Genomic DNA, 22,321 nt, shown 5'->3' with positions numbered 1-22,321 from the left:
AAAACTTGCTTTTGGCAGAAGCAGCGTTTGCTTCTTCTTCTTCTTTTTCTGGTTTAATTACCAAAACGTGTTTTTGACCCCTCCTCATCAGATTCCAAACACACGAAACATTTTTTTGCTAGAAAACAGAAAGAACCGTTCCTCATTACACTTTTTCTCCTCCTTAAAGTTTTCAACTTTATCTTGTCTAAAAGTTGCGTTTTCTTAATTCTAAATTACGCACCCTTTTTTTGTAAAGTCGAAAAGCGAGTTCTAATTAATTACCCCAATTTATTCTGTGTATATGTTTGATGTGGACTAGCGCTGGTCCTCCCATTTCACAGCCATCTTCTCGACCACCATTGGTTGAAGGAATGAGTGGTAGAGAAAAAATATACAAGAAACAGATGGACCAAAATTATTAGTAATATATGAATGGCAGAATCATTTATCATGACAAAACCCTTCGCTTAACAAATATGCCATAAACTGACCAATCTTGTTGATTGCCAAAACAATGAAGTTGATTGGCATATTGGTAATTAATACTGAAAATGCCAAATTTCTGCACTACTTAAGGTGGTGATTTATACATATACGTGGTATTGGTAGTTTCTAATTGGAAACCAAACATGCACTCAATCTTCAAATTTAACAGTAACTGCACTGCACAATAGTTAGTGGCACTGACCTGAATTTGTGTTAACACCAAAAAAACGTTTTGACCTGCTAGTCATATGGAACTTCCTACTATTCCAAATTGCGGTACAAGCAAACCCATGTTGCTCTGATACATAATCTAGTACCGACAAAATAACGTGTTTGGAAATTAACATGATTGATGCAGGAAGACAATACAAAGAAAACGGATGGTCAAGAAGGAAAATAAAGTTAAGGGGAAAAAAAAAAAGGAGAATGAAGTTGCAGTTGGATGATTGAGAAGGGAAAACATTAAAGGCTCTTGGGACATACTCAAGACCCCTTGCAATGTCACATGGTCCACTTCAGAAGCCATAGCTATCTTCTTTTCTTTTTTACAGCACTTTCAAGTTTCATCCACTAATTGTCTTCTCTCTCTCTCTCTCTCACACACACACACACATTTGGATTCTGCAAGTAAAGCAAACAGCTTTTATATGTGCGACATAGTTTAAACACTCTTCACCAGAAGACCAACATTTGAAACCATAGTCTCTGTTCTGTTTTCGCCCAAGTTGTTTTTACCATAGGAGAGATGGGCAATGAGGAAACTCCAGTAGTCCCTTCAACAACAGCAACTCAAAGGACTTCTGGTGCTTCACTTTTTGGAGGGAATGGAATAGGCAAGAAATCACTTCTCAAGAGCAAGTGTTTCAGTCCTGAAGAATGGACCTTAGAAGATGGAGGCTTACTCAAAGTCTCTTGCTCATTGCCTCCCTCTCCTGTCCCTCTTGGAAGAAAGGTACATAAAAAATAAAGAGATAGATAATAAAAATTGCACCTTATTCTTATTCAAAACTCATTTTTTTTCCTGGAAAAATAAAGAAGTTTTTTTTTTAGCATGGAAAAATTGGAAACTAACGCTGACCCATTCTTCCTTGCTGTGATAATATTTAACGGTTTGGCCTTAAAACAGGTAGGAGCTGAGTTTGTAGGTACCTTAATTCTCATGTTTGCTGGTATGTCCACTGCTATTGTGAACCAACGGACACCAGGTTCTGAGACTCTAATTGGATGTGCTGCCTCTACTGGTCTTGCTGCCATGGTTGTCATCCTCGCCACCGGTCACATCTCTGGTGCTCATCTCAACCCTGCAGTCACTATTTCCTTTGCTGCTTTAAAGCACTTCCCATGGAAACATGTAAAACCTTTTATCTTTCCCCCACTTCTCTATTTTAACCTTATATCCTCTTTTGTTTAAGCTGCCTAGTGATTACCAATGTTAATTTTATATTGTAGGTGCCATTGTATATTGGTGCACAGCTTACAGCGTCCATCTGTGCAGCATTTGCATTGAAGGGGATATTTCACCCCTTCATGAGTGGAGGAGTCACAGTTCCTTCAGGCGGATATGCTCAAGCTTTTGCTTTAGAGTTTATTATCAGCTTTATTCTCATGTTTGTTGTCACAGCAGTGGCCACTGACACAAGAGCTGTGAGTATTGTTTTATTCAAGAACTCTAGTTTACTAAATTATGACTTGAAAATCTGGAAAAAATGGATATTATGATTGAGAAAGGCTGTTTTCAAGAAATAGAGAATGGAGAGAAAAAAATTAAAGAAATATTTAACTAAGTTTTGGGATGTTCCCACTTTAAACTACAAAAACAACTTCTTTTTTGTTGCCTCCCCACCTAGAGATTCAAGGATCATGGATGTCCCAAAATCGTTTTTGAAAAGTTCAAGCTATAATAGTTTAGAGTAATTGATCCTGTCACTATGAAATCAAATCCTTAGCTGACCTTATTCTGGTGTTGTTGAATCCTCATTTTAATCACTATATTAAATTATTTAAATTTTTATATGAGATCAATATCATCTCTTTGAGCTTTTTTCCCCTTCCCTGCACCAAGAGTATCTTTCTTTCAGTGAAATCGAACAGACTCATATTCATGAGAAAAAGATACCTTCTATTTTCTCAACAACATAAATATAAGACTAGCAGAAGCAACTGTTTTTTTCTCGTCATTACTCAAAGGAGTCAACCTAGCTAGGGGAGGAGGGTTGCTGGGCTGGTGCCACTTGGGAAAGAAACAAGCGATTGATGACAAAGAACAGAATCAGTCAACAGTATTTGACTCTAGTAATTCTACAAGAAATACCAGTCAAGATGAATGCAAGTTGTTGTAAAAATGTAATCCGATGTCTGGACTTCAAACAGACATAACAGGAATCTTCCAAGTTGCACCAAACAACTTGATCTAAACGGTTGAGAGCAAGCATCCCTATCTAATATAAAACAAAGCTAGATATATCATATCACAATAAGTATAATAATATGGTTGATGCTGCATTTTTTGCAGGTGGGGGAACTTGCCGGAATTGCAGTTGGAGCAACTGTCATGCTCAACATACTTATAGCCGGGTCTGTCCTATCTAGCTACTCAAATCTAAGGACAGTTATTGATTTGTTATGCAGGAACAACATCTTTTCGCTAATGAATTGAAATTGGTTCGTCCTACATCGCTAATAGTGTTCAAGTAACAAGAAAATTCCAACCATATATTACTTTGCATGCTAACTTCAATCTTTTAAATATTATAAAGATTTCTCCTTTCCCCGTTAAAAACCAACTTAGATTTCCTTTCAATTGGTTTGCATGATGATAGGGTATTTAATACTTGTTTTTTTTTCCTGTAACTCAGGATGCCAAGAATAACAACCCTTGCCTATTAAGTAAGGCCGATTACATAAATCATACAATGCCATTATGTTCTATCATTCACTATAGATTACAATATTGCTTTTGATATCCGTAAAGCATGATGCTCCAAAAAATATTGTTTGCGTTTGGGAAATGTTAAATATTAGCATAGACAAAGCACAATACATTAAAATGCATACACTGATAGAACCCTCTATTCTAATAAAACAAGCAAAAACCAGAAAATGCATTAAAAATGGACTGAAAATACTATTGCTGAATAATAAAAAGGATTACAAGGAAGATAATGATTCAAGCTAACTCCAACTCCCTCATACACCCATACGCTAAACTGAATAAAGTTACAGAGTACAAGGATCAGTACAAAATACACACACCACAGAAAAATAACCTAGAACATAAGCCACTCACCAACACACACTAAAACATAAAGAGAAAATGATGAAGCAAGACAATCTTCCTCCACCCCAATACACTAGACTTTTCAGAGGCTAGTACTCTCCCAAACTCACTTCACTTTCCAAAACATTTAACTCCCTCTCTCGCCAGAATTGGAGAACTTAAAACCCAAAAAAGTTACAAAATCACTGCCCTTACCCTTAGCTTCCCCTACTCCCTACTCCTAATGTCACTTCTTTTCCCTTTTGGCCAGGACCCATAGTGTAATCTTTTGACCCAGCAGTTTTTGTTTTGCCCCCTTCTATCAGTTTCTTTGTAATTTGCTCCTGTAGGTCTCAGCAACTCAGCAGCTCCATCAGAGACACTTCAGAACCTATCATTGTGCAGCATACCATGCACATACCAATATCCATACTTCACAGCGCATGAGATAGATTTCAACAAACGACCACACAATAAAAAGTTAAAAACTAACTGGACATGTTTCGTAATATGACATACAGAGTCTTGGGTTAAACACATTGGTCATGGTTTATGGATAGTGAAATTTCCTATTGATTCTATACAATATATATTGATTAATGATTCAAGCATTTGCTAAATCATGTATCACAGGCCATCAACAGGAGGATCAATGAACCCAGTGAGAACACTTGGTCCAGCTATTGCTGCAAGAAACTACAAAGACATATGGGTCTACCTCTTTGCTCCTATACTCGGAGCTCTTGGTGGGGCAGGAATCTACACTGCAGTCAAGCTTCCAGAAGATAGTGAACAAGGAGAGGCTTCAATGCCCTGAAGCTTCAAAAAGTGAATCATCCACATGGTCATGAGACTGCATTTCATGCACTTATTAGGCACTCAGCCGAAAGATGTTTGTGGTTCATAATATAAAAGTTGTGTAAAGCAACCAAAAAATAAATACTTCTCAGTACATCCAATTATTAGCTATGCAATATATATCTAAGTCAATATGCATCAGTTGGTATAACATGCATGCAAAGTGCATTGCACATTTGACATATCCCACAGAATTAAATCATCAGCAAATTACCATAAAGAAAACATAAACACAGCTTTTATCCACAGAAATTAACATAAGCAGAAACCTTAAATTGAAAGAGCCTGCAACTCTCTCCAACCACATGCGCCAAATGAAATATGGCAATTTTCACAACAATGGTAAGATAGATGTAAGTCATCTCTATCCAAGAAAACACATTGAGCGGAACAAAATTAAGTAACAACTTAGTAATACACATGGATTATGACATGTTATCAAATATACTGAAAAATCTTTCAGAACAACCAAATTCTATAAAATACCTAGCCTTTCTGGTATCACAGATGTTAGAAGAAAATGTCAGTATCTGCACACTTTGTATACAATATTTATGTTTGTACCAATGCAATATAGCTAACAAGGTGATGAGCTTATGCAATGTAAAATATAAGGTAACTTTGAAGCTTGTGTCAAATCTGGCTACAAAATCAGCAGGTCACAGGTATGGCAGGGAACTGGTATGCAGCAGATAACACCATAGTCACCCTCACTGTGGAATTAGATATTCATGCGATGGTATTCACAAGATCATACTTTTTCCTGCAGTGCTTTCTGGCAAATAATATGGTTGTTACTTCTCCAACCCATTTGCTTCAACAAGATCTTTAAGAGACCAAGCACCTCCAGTGCAATTAGGCCTTGGAAATGAGATAGAACTTAGAGAGTACAGAAGTACGTGTGAAGTGTTTTTTTTTTCCTGCAAAGTTCTGCATCTTCATCAATCATCACAAATAGAGTTCCTTTCTGTGAAACTCTAAGCTGATTTTGGAGTTATCAAGAACGCTTCATCCCTTGGGTTATTAACTGCAGTATTATTTATTCATAGTCTAAATATGGTTCTCATTTCAACATTTCAACTTTGTTTCTATTATAAATGTCAACAGAGCTTCCAAATGCTAGAGTTGCAACTATCTTATAGTTAGTGAAGTTCTACAACAGCAGATACAATAAAACTGCTATTAAAGATGTGCCTTTTTATCTGCTTGTGACAACATTTGAAATTGAAAAGAGGTTTAATACTCAACGATCTCATTCTACTCTCATTCTCAGCCCAAGAATAAAAATTTGCAAGGGTTTGATCTTTAATTTGTCATGGAAAAGGAAACTCTAAGAAACATAGGCAACCATTATTCCTGAAACTAATTATATTGGAAGCATTTGTATATGACTTTAGAGAGCCTTGCCTTAAACAAGCAACTAGAGAACTTGGGATTTTTTACGTTTGGACCCAGTTCAGCAGAGAGAAAAAACCTTAGAATAGCCATTCAAAGAAGGGCATCCATATACTACCATTCAATTTGAGGACAAGTGAGATATTACTCTCATAAGAAAGTCCAAAGTATTGACTTTGGCTAAGTATATAAACAATTCAAGACCACAGTGAACAGAGGCAGAGGCAGTGATGTCAAGGAAATTTAATAACTTCTCATTCTAGCATTCAGATATATGTCCATCTGTAGGATGAACTTTATAACCCAGCCTAGTTCATCCACAAGAAAATAGTACCTTAACTGCATTCAGATAAAATTCAGAGTGAATATAGGATTGACAACAGAGAGTAGCATCAATCAGGAAATTATTAAACAAGCAGAAATCTACAACTGAAGATATCCAGTTAAGGTTCCAGCATATTGAGTGGAGTTGATTTCCTTTTTCATACCATATCTTTAGTTTAGAACTATATAAATAAACTCATTCTAATTGAATTTTAAACTTCACCGTTCACTTTAAAAATAGTTCATCTTCTGCCAATACAGAGTTGCTATAGTTTTACTTAGGAGTTAAATCAGAAAACATGATTAGATCACCATGCCATACTCTCCAACCAGGTGAACTCAGAAAAAGATAACAAAAAAAAAATATATATATCAAAGCCAACTATGTTTCATAGTTCAATGTCCCAACAGCAAAAAACATATTTAACTCCACTTACTTCACATATCATAAGTTCTACAGAAGAGAAGCAGGACAACATAATTGTCATGGCATACAAGGCATGAGAAAATTTGACAACTTACTCATGCAGGAAAAAATTACACGATATGGATCAAAAGAGGAGGACATAGTATTTTAAGTTTTTACATTCATAATCCAATAAGAATCATCCGGATGTTTGGAAATGAAAATTTGGAAAGAAAGAACATCAAGACAAAAATGCTGACCTTGAAAATGCTTAACTTGGTGTTAAATGTGTGTGTCTCCAATTTACCACAAGTTTGTCGGAATGCCTACAAATGCAGAATTGAAGAACAATAGTCTGCCTTTACACTCTCTAGTCTCTATTCTTCTCTAAATCCATCAGCAACTAAAACACCTATTTTTTCTTCAACATTCAAATAAAACCACCTCCCAAAATGCAACAAAAAGAATGTGAACACTTTCTCGCATCAAAAATTCGGATCGGCTCCATCAAACCAGCGATATCCCTCGAACCTGACTCCTCTCTGCGTCGGGTCGTGTCGAGCATCTGAACACAGAAAGAACGAAGGAAGCAAGCAACACCCCAACTACGTCGGCAACCGCATCCCTAGAGGAAGCTCCGGCAGAGCGAAAATAGCCAAGCTGATCGGCGGCCTCTTTGGCGGCGCCTGCGAGGAGCGAAGCGATTGATCCGATCAAAACAGCGTGACGGCGGAGGAAGGGATGTCTGGTGAGGGTAGCGAGGGTGGAGAAAGCAATGGTGAGAATGAAGCAGAAGAGGACGTGGTAGCCCTTATCTGAGGCCAACCACGGGTCTTTCTCCTCCATTCAGGTGCCGCGGAAGCATCTGCTTCTTCTTCTTCTCCTTCAAGCCAGATACGAAATCGGAACACGCTGTTATTCAATTCCAATCGTCAATCCAAAACAATAATAATGTAATCAATGCAAGAAGAAGTTCATAAACATGAATTAAGAGCATGTTTGTAATGTTTGCGACTTCTATAGTTCTATTACTTACGAAAGGAATTTCGAAATCGCTTTTATGAAATGCAGGAACTTGATGCTGTTCTGAAAGTCAAATTTTTTTTTTTTTAATAGAAGACCGCAGAAAAATCATGCCATATGACATGACGTCTCACGTCAATATACAAAATTTTTTTACAATCAAGAGGCTGTGTATGAAAAATGTGAATGCTTAGATTGTTAATAAGAGCTTGATAAGTCAATTAATTCATGATTTATTTGTTTCTTTAAAAATATGATTAAAAGTGATTGTTCAATCTCTCATAATAAGATCTCTAATTTTGTTAGATAGTTGTAGTTAAAAGTGATTTGCAAAAAATTCATTGCGTATTAATGTGAGAGCTTTTGTAGAGTTAAAATAGACATTAATTTTATCAATTTTTTTAACTCAACAAATGTTAAGTCCTTTCAAGATACTCATAAGCTCTCCTATTGTACTTGGGTGATATTTGAAGAAGCCTTTAATCCAATTACTTTTTTTCATCTCAGATGAGCCCGCTACAAGAAGTTGCACCTTGATTATTGGCGAAGCCATCTATATCAAGTATGACCCATCCGTCTTCAGGAGAGGATGAGGACCAGTTAGCTTTAGATTTATCGCCTTGTTTAGTTAAGAAGTTGATTTTTGATTGAATGCATTGATCACTGAGAATATCTTAAATACTAATGAAAGTAATGTCTTTGTTAGGAGTATCTTCCTCAGAGTATATTGTTTTACATCTTTCTTTTCAAATGTTCCAGCACACGTGGGAGAAAAGTCTTTGCCAGGAGGTCTTTCTTACACAAGCGCTGCCCATATCATTTTTTGCATTTTAAAGTATCCATTCCTGTAAAATGAGAGAAAAAAAGTATTTGAGTTAGATTATTTAACTAATTTTATCCAAACCCCTCTAGATTCTTGCAATCTCTCAAGATATGAGCAGTTGAATCCAAGGTGTTATAGCCAAAAGGGCATGTCCTAAGACAGGGATTGCCACCATTGAACTAGATGAATTTAGGTTGAAGACAAACTCAAGCTACTTTCTAAAGAAATGACTCAATCTTTTCATATGTTGACCATTTCCAAATCTTAGACCAAATTTTAGATCTGGGGGGTGTCGCAATGATTATCAATAGTCTTGTAAGCAGATTTGGTGATGAAGTTGCCGTCATTGAAAGGCCTCCAATAGATGACATCATCATCAACATTAGGTTTAGGAGGTTGAACAATAGTGATTTGTTTGATGATGTCCTGTTGAAGATATTTGTGTAATTGTCCTACCAGTTACTTGTAGCAGTATAAAAATCAGACGCTTTTTCATGAAGAATAGATTCAACATTAAAGGATGCGTACTTAATTAGGGGTTGAGGAAGGGGACACCATTTGTCATACCAGAAGGATATTTGATTCCCTTCCCTACCTTCTAACACACATGAGTTATAAATTGCTCCCAAACTTTACATATACTATACCGTGTATAAGAATAAGAGTTGGTTTTACAGACCATGGGAATGGTAGGGTTATTGCATTTATATTTGTCATGAATGACATGAACCTAGAGGCTATTAGGTTTCATTACAATTCCCCAACAAAGCTTCATAATATAAGCCTTGTTTTGACTTTTAAGATTTTTAAAGCCAAGACCTCCATGATTATTATCCCTAGTGATATAGTCTAAATATAAGAGATTAGACTTTTTGGTTTCGTTAGTTGAATCTTGAAGGAAATTACAGGAGTAAGTTTCCACTTTAGTTAGAACATTATCAGGTAGGAGTATAGTTTGCATAGCATAGCTAGGAATAGAAGAAAGGACAGACTTGATAAGAATAGCCTTCCTAGCAGTGTTAAGAAAATGACTCTTTCTATTGGAAAGACAAGAGTTAATTTTATGAAGCAGAGGAGTAAAGGTGAGTTTAAAAACTACAAAAAGCAAACACACTATAATCTGCCGTTAATAAGTATAAATTCACACTTTCACTATAAAGATTAAACGATCGACCACTTAGAAAGTAACAAAAAACTTCTTATGTATCAACTTGATTATACTATTTTTGAATCATCCATGATTCATCTACTATCTACTATAAAAATTAAAAAGATATAAAGCTCAATCATGCAAAATTTAAAATGTATTTTTTTTTGGATTAGGTGCAAGTATTTTTTTTCAAGGAACTGTTAGTATACTTAACTCAAATAGGTGTAATTTTATTCATCAATCTTGAAAAATAGTGTAGAACTCTCCAATTTTTGAATAAACAAGGATATATTTATATATAATTAAACTATAAAAACAATACAAACAAGAGAAAAGGCTAGAGACAGAGCCACACCTTAAACAAATTTAGTCACCCTTTCATCATTCACCACTTCACAACAAGAAGGTGGAGGATGATTAAAAGCCCAAAAAGAGAACATTACACTGTAACAAAAAGTAGCTAAATTATTCGCTATCTCATTAACCTCTTTAAAAGTGAAGTTAAAAACAAGAATCTAATCTCTCTGAATAAACTCTATAACTTCCAAAATAGCTTCCCAAAAAGGATGATCAATAATGGAATCTCTAAGAATCAAATTGAGAGCTTCAATATAGTTACTAGTAGCTTCAACTCGTTTGTTAGCTAAGATTCCAATAGATTTCCAACCCTTTGGTTATCCCTTTAATTTCCACAATAGTAGATAAGGAAGGATCCAAATGGGTTCTAAATCTCATAATTCATTTACTATCAATATCCCTAATTACTCCCCCTCATGCTCTCCCTCTATCTACTAGTATAGAAGCATCAATATGAAGTTTAACAAAACCATTAGCAAGAGGAACTTACTTAGTTGAAATATTCCTTCTACTAAGATTGAGAGAATAAGAGTTAAGCAACATCAAATTCATAGCAACTCTAAAAACATTATTCAAAGAAGACATGTTACCGACAACATCTTTAGAGTCAAAGAGCCTATTACATCTAATAATCCAAATATTGCAACAAATGTTTCTAAAGAGGATGTTCTAAGGGACATTCCTATTATTTTGATTACCTATTTCATTTTTCAAGTTCCATCTCAGCCAGTCACAGCCATTAAGGGAAAAGAATTGCTCCTACTTATCTCACTGAATTGCTTCTTTCCATCTATCTTAAGTTAAATTATAGTCTGTAATGGCGTACATAATGTTTTCTTCCTCTAAGCATCTTAACGGGCAAGCACTTGAGCTTTATAAACCATGTTTTGCTCTAGAGTCCAGCTGTATGAACTATACTATGAGCCAAAGGCTAAAGAAAGGATTTGATCTTCTCTGATGTGGGACAACTTCAAATGCTTTTCTAAATGTCATCATTCTCCTCGATGGTACCTGTAAATATGAAATTACATGTAGATTTAACTAAAAAATATCATTTGTAGAAGGTAGCCAAGTGTATTTATCCTCTCCTCTTACCTCACTAGGGACTTGAGTGCGAGTTATTAGGTTAATCACAGGCTTAGGGAACCAAGGTCGCATCCTCTCAATATCCTACGTTCCACTATCATGAATGTAATCTACCATAACCTCCTTTTCATCATATATACCCCTCTTTTCCATTCTTAATTAATTCAACTGTTGCTCGAGTAACACCCATTTTTTTCTCCAGAAAAAAGTATTCTTACTACTAATGTAACACTTGTCTCGAGTGTTATTCAAAAATCACACAATTCAAATAAACTAAGTGTAGTTAATGAGTCGATACTAAAGCCAACTTAGGAAACAAATCATTTAAATCATTAAACAGACACCCTATCACAAAATAAATATTTAAAATCTTTAAAAAAATTTATAGATTTTACCTATAGCACATGGAAGCAAGATAAGTGAAAACGGGATAAAAAGATGCTGTCATAACAGCATTAAATTGTCACAAATTGCTGTCATAACAGCTCTCCTGGGCCAACTTTCGGGAGGCATCGTTCTATAGTCTAGTCTTCAATCAAAGTAATTTTAAAGCTCAGACGTCACATTCAAAGGGCACTACAAGTGTATCAAATTTTAAAAAGATCTAATGGTCGGATTAAAAATTGAACACGTTATAAGTTTGGTCATTTTTGCTGTGATGACAGCTTTTTAGCTGTCATGACAGCACCTCCAGACTAACTTTCAGGGTGTACTATTTCATCATCCAACCTTCGATCAGAGCAATTCTAGAGCCCATAAGTCACATTCAAAGGGTACTACAAGTGTACCAAATTTCAAAAAGATCCAACGGTTAGATCAAAATTTGTGCATGTCCGAACATCAACACTGTTGCTGTCATGACAGCACCTCCAGACCAAATTTTAGAGTGCGTCGTTTCTCCTTTTGGTGTACAATTGATGTGATTTCAAAACCTACACGAAGCTTATAAAAAGTTTTACTTGTGATCCAAATTTTAAAGAAATCCAACGGTCGAATTGAGATTTGAACACTTGGATGTATAAGTGCAGTCTTTTTAGTAAAAATCATTTTCAAAATTATTCAAATCTCATCCTAATAGTCATAAACTTGTGAAAATACTTTGGACACGTTAAATAGAACTAGGAGTACCTAATAGAATATTTAAATAATGAAAAAATTCCTTATATCAAAATTTAACCACCTCAGCGCCATTTCCCAAAATAGTCTTTATATCTCCAAAATTTACAAATCACACAAGAGTAGTCAAAAACTATTTCAAATATTATATACACATATGAATACAAACGCTAAATATTTTTACTTGGCTCAGAGATCTCCGTAGGGCCCATGTATCCACTCTCTCTATCAAGGTGTATGTTTGCCCGTAGCACACTATTTACAATGCAATCACTTTGCATTTACTTGTAGAATCACATATATACGAAAATAAATATTTGATTGTAGTGGAAACTTAGTCTACTAAATAAATCCATTAAAATCACACACCATAATCAAGTTTCATAGCCACAAGTCTACAAGCAAATAAAAATTCATACACAAACCATACAATATACAAATACACACGTATATACATAATCACATCTTATTGGCATCCTAATCCTAAATACATTACAATAGTTTTGCTCAAAATAAAGGGATTGTAGTTCTTTACAATCCACAAACAACCCTTAGCTCTGCTTTTTTCCTATCCACTACTGGTTCCTTCACTTGGACATAAAAATATTAAAAAGAAAAGGGTGAAATAATCATAGTCTTAGTAATAAAGAAATCTACATTAATTATTATCAAGTAATCTAAAATCCAATAAATGAATAATAGATTCAACATAGTATATAATTTAGCCATTTTAAATGCATGAATGCATGACATAGGCCAGTATGGCCTTTCCTGACCAACAGAATGCCCCCTAGCACTCTTTAGCTTGCAGGTAAACCTTATACCTACTTGTACCTCCACAAGAACAAAACATAATCTAAGGTATGATTGAATCCACCTAACCGCTAGTGCTCCTTCAACGTGAATCTTGAGCAGCCAAAGCTAACTCTTTCCCAGAGCCAGCCCGACTTACTCTCCATGTGAGGGCTACCTTGGCCTAAGCACTCAACCTCATACTTTATATGTTAGATTTCCTCCCCTATTAAGAGGTGTCGAACACTCAATCCACTAACCACTTTAGTGCACTGAGCCCACAATACGAAAAGCAACACTAAGTATTGGCAGTATGTTATAGAATATCACAAGTTCACATCTTCCTATTAGTGAACTTCGACCAAAATTATGCCTTTCACTCTTATCTACCTTTCTTGAGTAGTGACCACTTCAACACTCTAAGGTAGTATAACAAATATTACTCTTCCCTTAAGCGGTTCATTAGCCTCTTTAAGGTACCTAACCCAATTACACTTTCTTAAGTGCAACTTTCATTCTCTATAATTTTAATACATGCAAACAACCTCATTTCTATAAAAATAATATTGTTAAATGAATAAAAAACATATATGCACTATTATCCAAGTAATTCCTCATAAGTCTTTATAAAACACAATTAATTATATTTAATCATTTAAAACGTGTAATGCATGATAACTAATAATATTTATTCAAAAATAGCATGATTATAACTAAATCAATAGGCTTTAACCATTAAAGAGCAAAACACAATCTCTCATGATTTAATTTGTGCCCAAAACACCTCTTTTTATCTAATTATCCACTCAAAATATTAGAGCATCATGTAGAAACTTAAAACACTTTCCCAAGGACCCAAAAAAACTAAAGCTTACAAGAATCAAGCCTTTTGGATCAAATTTCAAAAATTTTCTCTTCTAAAAAATGAAGAAAACCAAAGGGAAAGGAAGCGAATTGAAGTAGGGAGTTTATTTATCGTGTAGCCAAACTCGCCATGGTCGCAAAGCCTCTCGGATCCCCTCTCTTCCTCCTCTCTTCTCCTCCTCTCACTCTCTCATTCTCTTATTCATTTCTTTCCTTTTGTTTTCTTGTTTTTGCATTTCTTGCATGCTGTCTTGCCTTTTAAAAAAATTATCATAATGATCTGGGAAAAATTACAAGAAAGGGCCTAACATTTTTTATTATAGCACAAAAGCCCGGGTCAACTTTGGTAATTTTTTTATAATTAAAAATAAAATAAAACTAAACTTTTTCTAAATAAAATTCAAACTCTAAATCTCTATCAAATTATTCTTAATTTTAATTTAATTATAAATATTTTATTTTTTAAATAAATTTGAGTCTTAAAATTTTTAGGATATTACAACTAACTAGAATTTTTCCCAAGCCTTGTCTAAATTTCAGCCATACACTTGCAATATCCCTCCAAGTTAAGGACATATTAGTCTTCTTAATGGACTTAAGGAAATCACACAAATTGAATTTTTACTTGAGATAAGCACATCAACCCACAAAGAATTCTTTCAATTAATTAAATGACAGCATAACTTCATGATTTGGGTCTCGTTTCATAATCTCATATCTTTCAACCCCAGGTCCACTTCCCTTTTTCCTCTGGTCACCATCTTCCAAGAAACCAAGTGTAATTTCCTCTTTGCCTCAGTACTACCTTAAAGGAACTTCTGGCATAAATAATCTAAATCATTTAACAGCTTTTTCAAAAGAAGGATTGTTTGCATAAAGTAGGAAGCTAAGGTAGTTAAGAATGACTTAATAAGGCTCTACCCTCCAAATTAAGCAATTTCCCTTTCTAATGAGTGAGTCTTCCTTTGACTTTCTCCAAGATCGAAGCAAAAATAAAGTAGGATGCTCTCTTATGGATAAAAAGGATGCTCAAGTATTTATCAAAATCACCAATGAAAGCCACCCCAAGTTGTTGGCTCAAATCAAAAGCTCTACTAAAATTCACATTAGCAAAGCAACACATCAAAGTCTTATTTCAATTCATTATTTGACCTGAGGCCTCACAAAACTAATCAACATATGTGTTAACGACTTCAATCTGACCCTTAGAAGCCTCCCCAAACAAAATGAGATTGTTAGCAAAGGAAAGATGTGAAATCAAAGGATCATCTCTGCATAACTTAACAAGCTTCCAATTATCAAGATTAATTTCATCAAGGTTTTAAAAACCGGACCGATCATCAAACTAGACAAGATAGTGATTCAAAGGTTAATGGTTTGACCGGAGTTAAACCATGGTTGAATCTATTATGATTAATTTAATATGTTTAAAATAATCTACATTTAAAAATAATAAAATAATTTTTTTGTTAACCATAAAACTAATATTTATATAAAATAAAGAAAATTTATAAATTATATTTCAATTTTGTTAAAAGCTTAATATTTATTAGAAATCATTTTATTTTCTTCATTTTTCATTATTTAAATAGCATGCAAATTGTTACAGGCATATATTAACATTTACTAACATCAATTTGAGTCTTTTTTTATACACTAATTTGAGTCTTTTTTCTTTGAAGCTTTTGCGTTGCAAAATAAAAATCTCATCTCCCTCCCTCTGCAAATCTCTTCCCACATAGTCATCTACTTTCTTGTTAATAATATGAATATCAATCTCTTGCACTTGAAATAAGAATTAACACTTCATTCTAATACCCAATAGACAAAAACCTCGCCTAATTTTTCTATTTAAAAAAACCTCAACCCATTTTTTAACTGTTCGTCTTCTTCATTGCCAGTCTGCTATGGACATCTCAATTTTTCAACCCATCTGATAGCTTTTATGATGGATTAGATGATTTCATGACTAAAAGAGAACATTTGAGGTGATTATTTACACAAAACGTCTTCTTGTTTTAATTTTTCTTGAATCTAATTCATTTTCATGCATTTTCCTTATCTGATCTTCATCTTCTCTCTTGTGCAGTTTCGTTCATTTTTACAGCATATTTAATATTTTTGTGATTGGAAAAAACACATATATGGTGGTGTTTTCTTGCAAAATATCTTACTTTCTTAATTAATTTTTCATAAATCTTCCTCATTCCCTTAATTATTGTTCTCTATCTTGCCTTTACCTTGTATTTTTCATTTTTTTCAGATCCCATCTCTTGAACTGGCTAAACCAGTCAATCAATTGAGTTTTTTGATTTTCTTAGTTTGTTGACCAATTGATTACTCCCCAATTTTCCAGCCTCATCAGTTCCTAGTTTAACAAGTTAAACTGGCCAATCCGATCTGATTTTTAAAGTATTGAATTTCATCCTTTATAACGTGGCTCAACTTCTCCATGCATAAAGTAAAGATATAATGTGAGATGGGATCATACCCAATCTAATTCCTCTAGAGGGCTTAAACATAGTGGTAGGCTCTCCATTCCAAAGGATTTTCATTTCAAAGCTAGTAATGCAAGCCATGATGATAGTATGTAGCCATTCATCAAACCCCATTTTGGCTAAAACTTTATGAACAAAATTCCATTGAAGACAATTGTAGGCCTTCTCTAAATCAACCTATATTGACATAACACCCTTCAGACATTTCTTCATTTTCATGGAGCGGATAACTTCTTATGCCACTATAATATTATCACTTCTCTGTCTACCAACAATAAAGCTACACTGATATTTTCCTACAAGTTTATCCATAACCCCTTTCATCCTACTGGCAACAACCTTAGTGACAATCTTGTAACTGACATTGCATAAAGAGATGGGCCTAAAATCTCTTAAGAGTTTTAGGATTATCAATCTTTGGAATAAGGGTGAGATGTGTAGCATTGAGTTCTTGCACTTCCTTAGAGTCATTGAACACTTTGCAAACCAAAGAACAAATGGATGGACCCACCACATTTCAAAAATCTTGGTAAAGAAAAGTTTGAATCCCATTAGGCCAGGGAACTTTAAAAGCTCTAAATTCCATAACTACTTGTTTTATTTCCTCACCATTGGCTTCTCTATTTAACAGTGTCAAGTCCAGTTCATTCAAATTGGGAAAAGACTTGATAGTATGAAGTCGTGAATAATTCATATTATTACTAGAGAAAAGTGGCTTATAATACTCAAGAGCCACTCTCCTTATAGCTTCATTGTCACTAACCCAAGAACCATTCTCATCCTTTATCATATCAATTCTACTTTGTTTTCGCTTCGAGATGGTAGAGGAGTAGAAAAATCTATGATTTCAGTCCCTTCATGTCAACCATTAACATCTTGACTTTTGGTATGACAAGAGTTCTTGAACAAGGGCTTTATTGTATTATTTGCAAAGTTCATTTTCAATTTGCTGTAGATATTGAGAATCTCTATTAACTCTAACTTTGTGTATACCTTCCAAACATTTAAGGAGTTTCCTTTTTTTGGCTAGAATATTCCCCACACGACTCTCATTCCACACTAGAGCTTTTCTTTCAAAGTTTTTAACACAATCATTCCATTTTTCTTGATTCCAAGCTTTCCTTACTATCTCAAAGAAACCATCTTCAAGCAACCAAGCTTCTTGGCACCTAAACAAAACTTTATTTATTTTTGCTATCAGAACATATGTGGACTCTAAGATGGGGGCGCCTATGATTAAAACCAAGCTCAGGGAGATGATAATTTTTAACCAATTTATAATAGAAGTAAATGTTTGTTAAGTAAGAGATCATGGGTCGCACGTGCAACTAAATTAAGGGTAAAAATATTCATAATATATTACACCATAATGTAATTTTGCACAAAACCTTCAAAAAAATGTGCAAAAATCCTCAATTTAAAATAAAGGCATATGTTGGCAAACATTGACTATGAATATTAAAAGATTTAGATTTTATTTGACCCAAAGTGTCAATAAGAAAATAGATGTGTTTAAATTTGTCTAAACTAACATAAACCCTAAGCACAATAAGGAAAGGGAAGGGAATTCAAACTAACCTGGGTAGCAAAGAGAAAAAAGTCAAGAGTTGGAATAGCTTCTAGATTTTTAAATCAAAATATATTTATGTAGCTTGTGATATGTGACAAAATTAAATTTTATTCCTTGATTAATTTCATCCAATTAATTAAGACATTTTTGAGGACATGTGTTTCTATGTATGGAGTTCATGTCAAATAAAATTTCAATGCCTGTAACATTTATATTCAACGTTTGATAACAAGTACATTTGTTAAGCATTGAGATTTTTGCATATATCATTTTTAGATTGATGGCAAAATTGCATTGTAGTATATTACTTCATGAATATTTTTGCCCTTAACCCATTTACACCCATTTACATGTGGCATAATATATCTACAACCATTAGTTAATGAACGTCAGGTATCAATTTGAGATTTTTGTACTGTTTTTAAGAATTAACGGGTAAAATTGCATCTTAATAAAGTTAAGAATGCCAATAGTTCCTTACAAAATATTTTATGAGTATTTTGCTCTTTATTTTTTCTATTTCATGAGTATTTTTGCACTTTCTTTTTTTTAAACTATCTAAAAGTTGGGCACGACAGTCTAAATTCAAGAGCTTTAATCCCAACATGCATTTTGCCCTTCCAAATACCATTTCTCTTATTCAACTTTGCTTATATCTATAAATTTGTATTGTATTATGTATTATTATTTACATGAGTGATGAACGATTGATTTACATATGACTTTATATAATACAATCTCTCTACCTATTTATAAGAAACAACTTAATTAATTACATTAAGTTGTTTATTAGTATATAAATAGACCCAGAGGGAGTTTGTGAAGGAACATATATGTCTAAATATTTAAAGATGTACTGTTTACTCTCTGCTTCAAATGGATAATAATGTTACTTCATAAGCACAAGCACTAGGTGTATTTTGAGTATACTATTGATTATTCCAGTAGATTGATACTGAATAAGGATGAACACCCCAATAATAATGGCGAATATTAAAATTTTATTATTTCATAGATAAACTACAGATTAAACAACAGAAAAACAAAGAAAGAAATTAAGAAAGAAAGAAGGGTCTAGTTTTGTTTTAAGCTCTTAGCCAAGAAGAAAGAGTTTTTATGTCATTTCTATCCATCAAAGTTTCTGTCTACTTGGAATGATGTCATTTGAATGCAGTTGTCAAAGTTACCCCCATTTTTTTTCATTCCTGGTGCTATTAATGAAGTTATTGTACCGTTTTTGGATTTGAAAGTCCAATTGCAGACAGCTCTTCTAAATATATATTTTGTATTTTTACGGATTCTTTCTTTTTTGTTTTATATTAATTAAAAGGAATGTCTTAGTTCTGTTACACCAGTTATCCATCCAATACCATACATTAACTTCATTAGTAGCACGATCTCTGACTAGAAAAGGCTGCTAAATTGTAGTCTGTAGAGTAATAACTTTATGAGATTTTTCAGGAATCCAACCAACCAACGAATACATAAGTGTATCATAGCTCAATTAGTGTCCTTTTCCTTAAATACGTCACATCAAGCTCTGAAGTCTGAACCATTCATTCCCTTGTATATAACCACCTAAATATCACATGATCCATATGCTTATTGTCCAAAATGGAACTACCAAACACTGTTCCACATCTCAGATGCTCTCTTATCTCTCTCTTTCACACACACACGGATACAGATACAGACTGTCACGCAGTAGTGCACCTATCTAGCCATATATTAACACCTTTTGAAGCCAAATTTAAGTTGCATGTGATTTGAGCGCGGTGGTGGAGATTAGTGGTCAAGTTTAAGCAAGAAACTGATATGGTTGGGTTGGATATTTTGGATGATGGTGGTGGTGGGAGACTGGTTAAGTGATGGAGAAGTGCATCGAGGTGCATGCTTGCTGTGATGACTTAACTCACATAAACTTATATTGATATATCTGCATTTGTTTCAACTAGTTCAAATTGAATCTTAGAAATGAAAAGAGCACGCTATCTAGTTATGCGTTTAAGAAGATTAGCTGACACTATTGTATAAGATCTTTCACATACATTTAAAAGTTAATACTAGGGTTAAAGTATTTGCATAGTCCCTTTAAACTTCAGATTGTGTGAGGACAATCTTTTACATTTTTAAAAACTTTATAATGAATCCTCTAAACTTACACTTATGTAAATAAATTTTATTACTGTTATTTTTTGTTATTTCATTGAAAGAATACAACATGACTTAGAGTTTATGTCTATACACTTTAAATTTAAAGTTAAAGTGGTTATTTAAAAAAATAAAGTTTATACTCATTAGTGTGTGTGTGTGTTAATTTGTCAATATATATAATAAAGAAATAATGCAATGCGCTTATCAACATATACCTTTTTTTTTATTCCATCACTCAGTGTCATAGGACTCGAACTCGAGATTTTAGAATAAGTTAGTTTAACTCCTTCGACTAGTCAAACCAAACATCTCTTAGTGCTTATCAACATAGCTTTAAAAGTTTAGCTTCTTATTTTTAAAAGTTGTCTATACATGGTTGAAATTAAGTTGGGGGGAATTTCAGATGATTTAACCTAAAAATATATTTCCTCTTGTCCTTAACATAGAGCAAACTTAACCAGTTTTATGTTTAATTTATTAAAAAAATGGTAGTTATATCATTAAAATTATTAAAAAAATATATCTTTTAATTTTTCCCTTATTTACAGTTAATAATAAATTGTTATTTAGGAATTCAAACTAGGGAAAATTGGTGAAAAGGACTTGCTTGAGAAGGAAATTGTGCTTAAGGACCAAACTTATTATAATATTCAAAAAATGATGGGATAAATAGACCAAAATGCCCTTCATTCATTCAATATTGCTCTTTGTTTGCGTTCCGATCGAACTCCTAACTTTGTCTATCACCATCCCTCATCACTCACTTCATCATCCTCGCTGTCAACCTACCACCTTCCACACTTAAGGGCTCGCATTCTCCTTGTTTTCATTGAGCTTGCCTACTGTTCATCTCATTATGTCTTCCCCCAATCCATGTCGCTCTATTCTCCCATCGACTACCATTGATCATGTTTCTCTGTGAATTTAGCATCTCTTCCTCATCATTAACCTCTATCCACAATTTAAGCTTTTTTAGGATGTGTTCTTTTCAATGCTGGAAGCCTCTCTCCGTTAGATGCTCTGCTGATTCTTCATCTTCTTTAGCTTTTGTGGACTCTAATTTTGATGCCAAGATTTTTTGAAAGAATCTAACCAGGAGTAAGAAATATAATCAAAAGGGTTTCAAGTAGAAGAATCTAACTAAGAGTATGAAAAGCTTAGTACCAACTTCAAGAAAGCCAAATCTGTTATAATTGAAGAGGTTATCACCCTAGTATTGTTTTGCCCTTTTATGACTTTTGTATACTGATGCATCGCCCATGTGTTCATATGTTTGTGATTATATTGATTCCATATAATTTAGTTGTAGATGTCCCACTAAATAAATATTTAATCCCAAAATAAAGTATCTTGAACAAAATTGAGAACATCTTCAAAAGGAATTGCTATTATGTGTTGCTTGCATACTCATATTGTATGGATGAGGAGTGGTTTACTAAGTTTTTAGGGATGCTAATACAAGTGGTACCACACATCACAAAGGCCATAAAAGATTGGATTTAATTAGTTGTTATATTCCTATTGATGGGAAGGAGGGACTGGCAAATGTTTGTATGATTGAGCTTGGACTTGGAGGCATTGTGGGTAAGAGTTTTTGTGAAATAGAGACGCTTCTTCTTCATGTTATCTTGGTCAATTCATCACATGAGAGTATATTTTTTACTTTTACAAGTGACATTGAATTTACACCATTTATTAAGGCTTCACGACAATTGTCCTCTTGGTTATGTGAAGGATACTTGGCAAGTGTTTCTGGTTCTCCTTCTTGTTTCAACTCATTTTGTTGTTTTGGTCATCTATTTCTAGGATCTTAGTATAACTATCTCACTTTATAGTTTCACAATTTCATAGATATCTTTATGCAATTATTGGCCACTTGTTTGACAGCATTATTCTTTGTTGTTGATTAGTCTTCCTATGGTTTTGATTTTGGTTCTTAATTGGTTCAACAATCATGATATAATTGCAAATCATCTATTTCTGATATAAACATCATATGTTTTTATTTTTTTGGAGCAAATCACATAATGGAGATTGCTTTGGCTGACATAATTTACCAATTTGTTTTGAGGAAATATTATTTAATTTACCATATGAAGTTCAAGGTAATGGTTCAAAAACTAAGAAATCTTTTGATATATTGTGTAAAGATTGAAAGAATGGTCTAATTATTAAATATAA

At 33.7% G+C, this 22,321-nt stretch overlaps 2 protein-coding genes across 5 annotated transcripts; one reads left to right on the top strand and one right to left on the bottom strand.

The window, feature by feature from the left end:
- Positions 1 to 795: 795 nt before the first annotated feature.
- Positions 796 to 4,714, top strand: LOC129290841 (aquaporin NIP6-1-like). The gene is made up of 5 exons (XM_054927884.1): positions 796 to 1,420; positions 1,595 to 1,819; positions 1,918 to 2,112; positions 2,981 to 3,042; positions 4,358 to 4,714. The coding sequence occupies exons 1-5, from the start codon at positions 1,214 to 1,216 to the stop codon at positions 4,539 to 4,541; spliced, it is 873 nt and encodes a 290-aa protein (XP_054783859.1). The 5' UTR covers positions 796 to 1,213; the 3' UTR covers positions 4,542 to 4,714.
- Positions 3,569 to 7,884, bottom strand: LOC129290842 (uncharacterized). 4 transcript variants are annotated; one of them, XR_008588577.1, is made up of 2 exons: positions 6,968 to 7,735; positions 3,569 to 6,316 (listed from the first exon to the last, which is right to left on the bottom strand). XR_008588577.1 is itself a non-coding variant. In XM_054927885.1 (2 exons), the coding sequence occupies exon 2, from the start codon at positions 7,551 to 7,553 to the stop codon at positions 7,215 to 7,217; it is 339 nt and encodes a 112-aa protein (XP_054783860.1). In that variant the 5' UTR covers positions 7,554 to 7,619; positions 7,744 to 7,884; the 3' UTR covers positions 3,569 to 7,214. The 4 variants fall into 4 exon arrangements, 1 of the variants encoding a protein (XP_054783860.1); XR_008588578.1 differs by having other exon boundaries at positions 3,569 to 4,577; XR_008588579.1 differs by having other exon boundaries at positions 3,569 to 4,543.
- Between the last annotated feature and the right edge of the window lie 14,437 nt (positions 7,885 to 22,321).

This window comes from Prosopis cineraria, unplaced genomic scaffold, assembly GCF_029017545.1.
Source record: "Prosopis cineraria cultivar Desert tree isolate PC_DT_omini unplaced genomic scaffold, ASM2901754v1 PC13, whole genome shotgun sequence".
In the NCBI taxonomy this organism is placed as follows: domain Eukaryota; kingdom Viridiplantae; phylum Streptophyta; class Magnoliopsida; order Fabales; family Fabaceae; genus Prosopis; species Prosopis cineraria.
Note: the sequence above shows the minus strand (reverse complement) of the source record. Positions and strands in the feature narration are given on the sequence as shown.

Bases quoted from the DNA above. Each gene is read 5' to 3' on its own strand.
- LOC129290841 (XM_054927884.1), top strand. From the start codon at position 1,214: ATGGGCAATGAGGAAACTCCAGTAGTCCCTTCAACAACAGCAACTCAA. The intron at 1,820-1,917 runs GTAAAACCTTTT...TTTATATTGTAG, and splicing joins AGCACTTCCCATGGAAACAT to GTGCCATTGTATATTGGTGC. The intron at 3,043-4,357 runs GTCTGTCCTATC...CATGTATCACAG, and splicing joins CTCAACATACTTATAGCCGG to GCCATCAACAGGAGGATCAA.
- LOC129290842 (XM_054927885.1), bottom strand. From the start codon at position 7,553: ATGGAGGAGAAAGACCCGTGGTTGGCCTCAGATAAGGGCTACCACGTC.